The sequence below is a fragment of the Coregonus lavaretus genome (genome assembly GCF_964263955.1).
Source record: "Coregonus lavaretus genome assembly, chromosome: 4".
NCBI classification, from domain to species: domain Eukaryota; kingdom Metazoa; phylum Chordata; class Actinopteri; order Salmoniformes; family Salmonidae; genus Coregonus; species Coregonus lavaretus.
Window position 1 is genome coordinate 7,040,327 of NC_139991.1, and position 10,807 is coordinate 7,051,133.

Sequence of the window (10,807 nt, forward strand, 5' to 3'; positions counted from 1 at the left end):
ATTACCACTCTAGAAGAAGTAATCATTGGCTCTCTCCTCCCCACCTCGCTCCATAAATTCTAAAAAAGAGCCCCACCCTAGTCGGTACGCACGTGATAGCTAACTCCCAGCGCAGGTCCTCTATGTACTGTAGCTTAGGGTTACCATGATGCTAAGCCAGAAGTGACTAGTTTCCAGCCACAGCCAGGGTGATGGTGAGGTGACACAGCATCTGGTGGTTGCTGTGGCGTTTCTCTGCCCATGCCCAAGGCCACACTCCCTGTGTCAGCCCAGCGGGGTCTAACAGTCAGGATCATGTCTGCTGGTCACACACAGTTGTGGCCCCAGCACCTCACACAGGATTTAGACAGATCCCTGGCAGGCTCGGAGGGATGACTGTCTTTATAGGACTGCCTGTAGACCATTCACACTAACACACATGCTCTGAGAGCATGTACATTTATTCACAAATCCGTTCCCCTTGCGGCCACGAGCTCTTAAATCTACAGTCGCTTAATCTCCTTTCCTTCATTTGGGTGGCTAGATACTTTCCCTTCATTTTATGTGGGTGACCTCTTAAAGACATTATCCAGAACTTTGGCAAAGTATGTATATTTTAAACCTCCCGCTTTGCGCTAGATGTGTCAATGTGTAGTTCATACAGGCATAATCTATGAGCAGAATTACTGTTTTACCTCAATTCGCTACAAAATCCCTAGTTTGAAAGCAACGGTTTACTGGAAGCTGTGCAGCGCCATTTTCCCCCATGTGGGCCAGCCCCTTAGCAATTAGAGTTCCAGCCAATAAGCTTAAGTCCCTCGCCATTTGAGTGACAGCTAGCAAGATCCACACACAGCAGAGCGAGAGAGCAATGACGTTGTGCACATATCTGCATATTTTCAGGGACCAATTTTGGCTTGTGAGCGCTACTTCCAGAACTACTAAAAAGTATACAAAAGTACTTGAGAATCTCTAACTATGGGCCTTGAAATTGTAACAACAAGAATACAACAAACACTATTACTAAAATCAGCACGTACATGAAATTACTCAGTGTTGACACCTCCACCAGGCAGCACAGATATACAACAGGGGTGTGGGAGGAGACAACATGGCACTACAGAGATGAATCGGACATTGTACCACCTGTATGTGAAATGACTTTGATCAGAGTTCCCTTAAGGGGAGAGAGGAGAAGCCTAGGTGGTTACAGAACCAAACCTGAGAGGCTTTCAGGCTCAAATAAGAAAGAGAGAGAGATGCCCGTGCTGATCCAGTCTTTTCAGAAAATTACTTTACCTGCATAGTGCTAAACTGCCAGTGCATATCCAGCTGTGTTAATAGAATGTAGAAATGTAATTCACCGTGGTAGAGGGCTCCAGCTGGGTAAATCAATACCATAGGGGGGATGTAAAGAGCATCCTGCAGCAAGGTGTGTAATTCACTACAAATCTCAGTCATGTTAGATGCAATCTTTCTTCCGCACAACACTGACCCACGTGACCCATTTAGTGCATCATGCTGTGCTGAGCGTTTAACCAAAAGGGAGTAAAAAGCATTCCCTTGCCTGGCCTGACCAAATAAAGAGCAAGTGGGTGTGACCAGATTATAGCCTGTGTCAGAGGCATCATAACATAATAACATAATATGCCATTTAGCAGACGCTTTTATCCAAAGCGACTTACAGTCATGCGTGCATACATTTTGTGTATGGGTGGTCCCGGGGATCGAACCCACTACCTTGGCGTTACAAGCGCCGTGCTCTACCAGCTGAGCTACAGAGGATCACTCAAGCTACAGAGGAGTTATTCTGGAAAACTGCTGTCATAAACAGCTGTCAAGTCACCGGCCGTGTCCGAATGCCTGTACTGCGTTCTAAATAGTACGCAGTTTGGGAATGCGAAAAAATAAAGTTTTATAGTATGTGCATTTTCAAAAATGTTGTATGCTTTAAATGCCAGGATGACATACTCATTTTGGCTTTTCATCTAGTAGAATTCGCTGCGTTGCGGAAGAGATTTGTCTTTCGAGACTCATATGTGTTTGACAACAGCTGATAATCAGGTAAGGGGGACGTGCTCTATCAAAATGAACGAATGGCGGTAATCAATGCAATTGCGCATTAGATTACGCATTCTCAGTAGGATGAGCCTAGTATGCTGATATTTGTTGCTTACTGCATTCGTTTTTTACTAAACAGTACATTCTAAATAGTATGTAGTACGATTAGTACACAGTTTAAGTAAGTAGTAGGCAAGCCAGATTTTGGACACGGCCACTGAAACGTGCTGAATTGTAGGCCACATAGGTCAGTCAAAGTCTAGATCTATGAGCCTGCTCCTGTTCTACGCAAGCAGCAGAGTTCTCATAAGAACTCAAGAAAACAGAGTACAAACCTGACCCAATGTGTAAAAATAGAATGGAGGAATCAGCAGTGCCAGAATGAGGTAACTAAAACAGTATGAAAAGGTTTGAGACTGATGCAGCTTTGAGACTGATGCAGCTTTGAGATTAGGTGAGTAAAGCACCAAGATATGATATTGAACATAAATGGGATTATTTATAATTGGAATTTAACACACTGTCTAGCAATAAATAGAACCAATGACACTATGAGACTGCCATTTTTCTAACATAGTCAAGAGTTGTGAACACAACACTGTGGTATTAGACGTGCGTGTCAGTGGGAGAGGTGAGTATTACCTGAGCAGGTCTCCATGGAGCTGCAGGTACAGTCCCTCTACTTCTCTCTGGGCACACAGCTCCTCCACCGTGGTAGTGGTGGAGCATAGCACCAGCCGCAGGTCTGCCTGGGGGGTGGAGGAGGCCTGTGGGCCCGAGGCTGGGGGCTGGGGGTCTACTGTCCCCCCATACAGACACACACAGCCCCGCTGGGCGTCCCCCTTCAGCCAGTCCCGCTCCCGCGATCCAAAGCGGTTCTTCCTGGTAACACAGCCTCTGCTCCCATTCCTCTTCATGTTCCGCTGGAGAAACAGAAACATTAGATGAAAAGACTGACACCACAGATACACTGTAAATGTATTGGGCCTGTAAGAGAAGAGAACTTTACACCGTCTTCTACAGTAGTTAATGATAACTTGTCTTGCAGCGGCTTTGCTCTGAATCAAGGATATTTCAAGCTGCATCATGTTCCAACACATCCATAGGACAAATTCAATTGAGTAAATTTGTCAGGTTGGCAAAACTGTGAAAGTTCAAATCAGATTACCTGCAAACCGCTCATGTGCGTTAGTGACCTTAAAACAGGGTCCTTGCTAAATCTGGGAGCCCAACCCAGAATGACATGTCCGGCCTGTGTCAGAATCACTGGCCTTGTTTTCAAATCTGGAGAAGCTCGGAACAAATATTTACACAAGGAAAGAACGGCCAGGACGGTGCTGTGTGAATTGGAACCTGGTTTTTGAGACGGGTGGGCCAGGCATCAGGTCATTAGTCAGACACTGATGAAGTCATCCTCCCACAATGCCGTGCATCCCCTCGGCACAGGCAGGCAGCTGCTGGCATCCCCACTGCACCACAGCACACACACACGCAACAGAGGAGACAGCAGGGTCCCGAGCAGCATCTCTTCAGACGACAGCTCCAAAGACGCACACAACAGGCCTCAATGTGCAATGACAACACACACAACTCAATGGGTGACAGGCAACAAAGGCACACACACACACACCAGAGGCCTCTCTGTGAGTCTACAAGACAGGCACACTCACTCACACAGAGGCTGCCATGACCCTGAGCATCGACCATTGCCCTTATTTCACTCCATGACCCCTACAACCGTCCAAGGCCAGAGAGGGCACAGATAAATCAGTCAAATAAAGCTCCAACAGCTCAGTGATCAGTAAATCAATCAACAAACCATGTTCTGAGATATTAAACAGGGATAAACATGCATCAAATCTACACACGATACCGCATAATGACAAAGCAAAAACAAGTTTAGACATTTTTGCACATTTATTAAAAATAAAATAAAAAATACTTAAGTATTCAGACCCTTTGGTATGAGACTCGAAATTGAGCTCAGGTGCATCCTGTTTCCATTGATCATCCTTGAGATGTTTCTACAACTTGATTGGAGTCCACCTGTGGTAAATTCAATTGATTGGACATGATTTGGAAAGGCACACACCTGTCTATATAAGGTCCCACAGTTGACAGTGCATGTCAGAGCAAAAACCAAGCCATGAGATCGAAATAATTGTCCATAGAGCGCTGAGACAGGATTGTGTCGAGGCACAGATCTGGAGAAGGGTACCAAAACATGTCTGCAGCATTGGAGGTCCCCAAAAACACAGTGGCCTCCATCATTCTTAAATGGAATAAGTTTGGAACCACCAAGACTCTTCCTAGAGCTGACCGCCCGGCCAAACTGAGCAATCGGCGGCGAAGGGCCTTGGTCAGGGAGGTGATCAAGAACCCGATAGTCACGCTGACAGAGCTCCTCTGTGGAGATGGGAGAACCTTCCAGAAGGACAACCATCTCTGCAGCACTCCACCAACCAGGCCTTTATGGTATAGTGGCCAGACGGAAGCCACTCCTCTGAAAAAGGCACATGACAGCCCACTTCGAGTTTGCCAAAAGGCACCTAAAGGACTCTCAGACCATGAGAAACAAGATTCTCTGGACTGATGAAACCAAGATTGAACTCTTTGGCCTGAATGCCAAGCGTCACGTCTGGAGGAAACCAGGTACTGCTCATCACCTGGCCAATACCATCCCTACGGTGAAGCATGGTGGTGGTGGCAGCATCATGCTGTGGGAATGTTTATCAGCGGCATGGACTGGTAGACTAGTCAGGATTGAGGGAAAGATGAACGGCGCAAAGTACAGAGAGATCCTTGATGAAAACCTGCTCCAGAGCACTCAGGACCTCAGTCTGGGGCAAAGGTTCACCTTCCAACATGACAACGACCCTAAGCACCCTAAGCACAACGACCCTCAGCTTAGGGTCATTGCCAAAGGTGCTTCAACAAAGTACTGAGTAAAGGGTCTGAATACTTACAGTACCAGTCAAAAGTTTGAACACACCTACTCTTTCAAGGGTTTTTCTTTATTTTTACTATTTTCTACATTGTAGAATAATAGAGAAGACATCAAAACTATGAAATAACACAAAGTGTTAAACAAATGAAATATTTTATATTTGAGATTCTTCAAAGCAGCCACCATTTGCCTTGATGACAGCTTTGCACACTCTAGGCATTCTCTCAAACAGCTTCATGAGGTAGTCACCTGGAATGCATTTAAATTAACAGGTGTGCCTTGTTAAAAGTTAATTTGTGGAATTTCTTTCCTTCTTAATGCGTTTGAGCCAATCAGTTGTGTTGTGAGTCTGACAAGGTATGGGTGGTATACAGAAGATAGCCCTACTTGGTAAAAGACCAAGTCCATATTATGGCAAGAACAGCTCAAATAAGCAAAGAGAAATGACAGTCCATCATTACTTTAAGACATGAAGGTCAGTCAATACGGAACATTTCTAGAACTTTGAAAGTTTCTTCAAGTGCAGTCGCAAAAACCATCAAGCGCTATGATGAAACTGGCTCTCATGAGGACCGCCACAGGAAAGGAAGACCCAGAGTTACCTCTGCTGCAGAGGATTAAGTTCATTAGAGTTAACTGCACCTCAGATTGCAGCCCAAATAAATGCTTCAGAGTTCAAGTAACAGACACATCTCAACATCAACTGTTCATAGGAGACTGCGTGAATCAGGCCTTCATGGTCAAATTGCTGCAAAGAAAACACTACTAAAGGACACCAATAAGAAGAAGACACTTGCTTGGGCCAAGAAACACGAGCAATTGACACAATCTGTCCTTTGGTCTGATGAGTCCAAATTTGAGATTTTTGTTTCCAACCGCCATGTCTTTGTGAGACGCAGAGTAGGTGAACTGATGATCTCTGCATGTGTGGTTCCTACCGTGAAGCATGGAGGAGGTGGTGTGATGGTGCTTTGCTGGTGACACTGTCTGTGATTTATTTAGAATTTAAGGCACACTTAACCAGCATGGCTCCCTCAGCATTCTGCAGCAATACGCCATCCCATCTGGTTTGCGCTTAGTGGGACTATCATTTGTTTTTCAACAGGACAATGACCCAAAACACACCTCCAGGCTGTGTAAGGGCTATTTTACCAAGAAGGAGAGTGATGGAGTGCTGCATCAGATGACCTGGCCTCCACAATCCCCCGACCTCAATCCAATTGAGATGGTTTGGGATGAGTTGGACCGCAGAGTGAAGGAAAAGCAGACAAGTGCTCAGCATATGTGGGAACTCCTTCAAGACTGTTGGAAAAGCATTCCAGGTGAAGCTGGTTGAGAGAATGCCAAGAGTGTGCAAAGCTGTCATCAAGGCAAAGGGTGGCTACTTTGAAGAATCTCAAATTCAAAATATGTTTTGATTTGATTAACACTTTTTTGGTTACTACATGATTCCATGTGTTATTTCATAGTTTTGATGTCTTCACTATTATTCTGCAATGTAGAAAATAGTAAAAATAAAGAAAACCCCTTGAATGAGTAGGTGTGTCCAAACTTTTGACTGGTACTGTATGTAAATGTGATATTTCAGTATTTTATTTGTTATACATTTGCAAAAAATTCTAAACCTGTTTTTGCTTTGTCATTATGGGGTATTGTGTGTAGATTGATGAGGGGAAAAAACTATTAAATCAATTTTAGAATAAGGCTGTAACGTAACAAAATGTGGAAAAAGTAAAGGGGTCTGAATACTTTCCGAATGTACTGTACCTCAATTTGTCCAATAAAAACTCTAATTTGCAACTGTTGGACTAATGATTACACCCTAGATCAGCTAAATGCAGGCAAGAGTGTGCAAGGCGGTTTTGAATGTGTCACGGTCACCTTGATTACAAAAAATGATCTTGACATGTGCACCTGCATTGTAAACTTTCATTCATAGGTTAAAGCAACCTCATGATGGGTACAGGGAAAATTAGAGTATTATGCAGTAGCCTAAACCCATCGATGTTACATTGAGCTGGGTGAATGGAATATGAATGACAGTCATCCAATATGCAGTAATAGAAATAAGGCCATGCTCATAAAAAAATAAAAATCATCCTCCATCTTAAACGGCACCGACTGCCCCTGATGTGTATAAACTCACCACTCATTGGTTTAAATCTTGGTTGGTTGAATACTAGGCTACCGTTGTTATTTGCAACAGCAGCCATTCATGATCTAATGAGCATAAAACTTAAATGGTCCTTCCACTGAAGTTGTCTTTTGGATATTTATTGTTAGTGCAATTGTAACTGGAATGTGTCATTCTCCATGACAATATCACATGAGAGATTGGTGAGATAAGCAGTCTATCATTGAAGCATGGCTGAGGTTCATGTCAGCCTATTAAATGTATTTCTAAATGATTATGTATGGCGATTATTGGCACAAGCCATTATGTGTCTTATTTCATGGACCCTAATCGGTTAATGAGTGACATAATGGCGGAAGTACAGCACACGAATGAGTGAGGAAACAGTTAATCACGTCTTGTCAATCGTGCGTGCGTGCTGAACAATGTCAGTCCAAGATTTCGATAGGCTAACCGACCACCGGTAGGCCCCATACAAAACAGAGACTATAGGCTATTATAGGCTATTTAGGAATTTCAATGTGGATTTGAGCCAATGACAAACATGTAACGTAAATCGCACATTGGAAAGTTTATACACATGTTACTCTAGCCATAATAGTTTAAGCTAATTATTCATTTCAGCAATAAACATTAAGTTAAAACATGTGATTTGACATGTTCTGATGTAACGTTATAGCCTAGGCTATAGTGTTGCCATATTGGCAAATTAAATACAACAGCAAATTTAGCATATGAAACATTTACAGTAGAATAGACTAACAGGTTAGCACGACAATACGTAGCAACATCTTGAACTACTGTAACAGTTCAGCCAAATGTTTCTGTTACAATCTAGAAAGAGCTACAATGAAGCTGCTAGCTGGCAATGTGGTTTGACACATTGTTGCATTGAAAGCTATGCCTTCAAAGCCAACGTAATTATCACTAAATAAGAGAACGTCAATGATGCTCAAACTGGATGACGCGTGAGTTTGATTTCACACGCACTTCGGCCCTGTTAGAACGGGGCACTGTGCGTTTGCAGTATTTTGATAAACCTTCAAATATGACCTGCTTGATAGCTACCTTTAGAACGCGTATCCCCGTTCCGACACGGTTTCCTGGACCATTGCGGTCGCCACGACCTGCAGCTTGATTAGATCCCGCTTCGTGGACCACGGTGTCCGACAGTGTGTCCGTACAACCCCTGTTATCGACACCACCTATTTTTCGCTCCATATCCGTGCCATTGACCGTGCCCGCTATATGATCTTCTTCCTTCATTTGCATGTGTATATTTAACTACAAAAACCCCACAAGAACGTGGAACATGACTGGTAAATTCCAATACATGCGGCAGCTGAAAAATCCCACTCTGGTTCGGTGCGACGCCATAACGAGTCTGAACCTCACCGCTGTCAGATAGACCCAACCAATAAACATTAGAGAGGCAGGGTAACATATTATTCATAAGGCACTGCCCATTTCAGAGTTGAGGCGTACTGAATTATTCATTAGGTTTCCTTTGCACATATTACACGTGTGCTTTACCGCATTAACCGTCTTGCGATTTTGATTTAATGCGTGACATTTTAATTTCACTTCATGTAGACTACTTCTTACAGCTGCCCTAGAGTCTCATGATACTTACATGTAGAAATGTTTTATACCTATACATAAGCACCCCTCATCAAATTATTCCTCATAGGGAATCTGAGAGTAGCCAATGTCCCATTTCATTATGGTTTGAATTGGAACAAGTATGTTTATGACAAACTACCTTGTTAAAGAGGCATGTCAGGATCTGTCAAGGTGGGGCTAGGGGTATGTGGAGTGAATGAGAGGGAACCAAGGCACTCATGTCTCTTCAGGGTCATGGAAAATAGTAAAGGGGGTGGGTCTGAAACAGAGCAGATTCAGCCATGTATCAGCTTTCAAGAACGCACCATTCCAACTCGCCTGTTCCTTCATGACCTCTCCCTTGAGTTGTCCTCTTCAGTACTGAACTTATAGCAATGTCCAGCCAATGGGTTCATTCTGGCAATCAGTACATCAGCTGAGATCAATATACCACCACTGATAAAGCAAATAAGTGTGGAAAAGTAGTGCATGAGAGAATCCTGTCACTTCTATTCCACCTGGACCACTGTTGATTGACTGCCATGACTTAGCTTCTTCCACTACTGTAGTTTAATGTTTGGCTCACAGAAAGTCAATGCTCAACTACCAGTCCACACTAAGAGGCACTTCTAACAGCTAGGACTTGATAACGTTCCTCAAAAGCTAATCAAGAATCACTGACCTAAGAAACTACTCCTGTGGAAAAGGATTATCTGCACTTGTGCAACCAGCGATACTGGAACAGTTACACTTCTAACGTAATTCTCCTCCTGTTTGTATGCTGTTCCAACCTCACGGTGACTCATTATCTAGTTTACTAGGACAAGTAGCCTATGTATACTGAAACATGTCAGATAGGCTATGTTAAACTGAAAGTATCTTTGTAGGCCTATTCTAGATCAGTTATGTAGATGAACCCCATTTGTAACTATACTGAACAAAAATATAAAACGCAACTTGCAACAATTTAAAAAGATTTTACGGAGTTACAGTTCATAAAAGGAAATCAGTCAGTTCAAATACATTCATTAGGCCCTAATCTATAGATTTCACATGACTGGGAATACAGATATGTATCTGTTGGTCACACATACCTTAAAAAAAAGGTAGGGGCGTGGATCAGAAAACCAGTCAGTATCTGCCTCATGCAGTGCGACATCTCCTTCACATAGAGTTGATCAGACTGTTGATTGTGGCCTGTGGAATGTTGTCCCACTCCTCTTCAATGGCTGTGTGAAGTTTCTGGATATTGAAGGGAAATGGAACACGTTGATCCAGAGCATCCCAAACCTGCTCAACGGGTGACATGTCTGGTGAGTATGCAGGCCAAGGAAGAACTGGGACATTTTCAGCTTCCAGGAATTGTGTACAGATCCTTGTGCCATGGGGATGTGCATTATGCTGAAACATGAGGTGATGGCGGCGGTTAAATGGCACGACAATGGGCCTCAGGATCTTGTCACGGTATCTCTGTCCATTCAAATTGTCATCGATAAAATGCAATTGTGTTCGTTGTGCGTAGCTTATGCCTGCCCATATCACAACCCCACCATGGGGCAGTCCATTCACAACGTTGAGATCAGCAAACCACTCGCCCACACATACGTGGTCTGCGGTTGTGAGGCCGGTTGGACGTACTGCAAAATTCTCTAAAACGGCGTTGGGAGGCGGCTTATGGTAGAGAAATGAACATTCAATTCTCTGGCAGCAGCTCTGGTGGGCATTCCTGCAGTCAGTATGCTAATTGCACTCCCTCAACTTGAGACATCAGTGGCATCCTGTTGTGACAAAACTGCACATTAAGTGTTCTTTTATTGTCCCCAGCACAAGGTGCACCTGTGTAATGATCATGCTGCTTAAATCAGCTTCTTGATATGCCACGCCTCAGGTGGATAGATTATCTTGGCAAAGGAGAAATGCTCACTAACAGGGATGTAAACACATGTACACAAAATTAGAGAGAAATACGCTTTTTGTGCGTATTGAACATTTCTGGGATCTTTTATTTCATCTCATGAAACATAGGACCAACACTTTACATGTTGCGTTTATATTTTTGTTCAGTGTATAAGAGTTGATGAATG

The 10,807-nt window shown here is 43.5% G+C and overlaps 1 protein-coding gene across 1 annotated transcript in view; it reads right to left on the bottom strand.

The window, feature by feature from the left end:
• LOC311128440 (PH domain leucine-rich repeat-containing protein phosphatase 2-like) overlaps window positions 1-8,505 on the bottom strand; it is a 44,950-nt gene extending 36,445 nt beyond the window's left edge. Inside the window, exons 1-2 of the mRNA XM_084160584.1 lie at window positions 8,190-8,505; window positions 2,683-2,963 (exon numbers count right to left, since the gene is read on the bottom strand). Of these exons, the coding sequence (XP_084016710.1) occupies window positions 2,683-2,963; window positions 8,190-8,393 (485 nt within the window). The 5' untranslated portion in view covers window positions 8,394-8,505. The remainder of the gene's footprint in view (window positions 1-2,682; window positions 2,964-8,189) is intronic.
• Window positions 8,506-10,807: the final 2,302 nt, after the last annotated feature.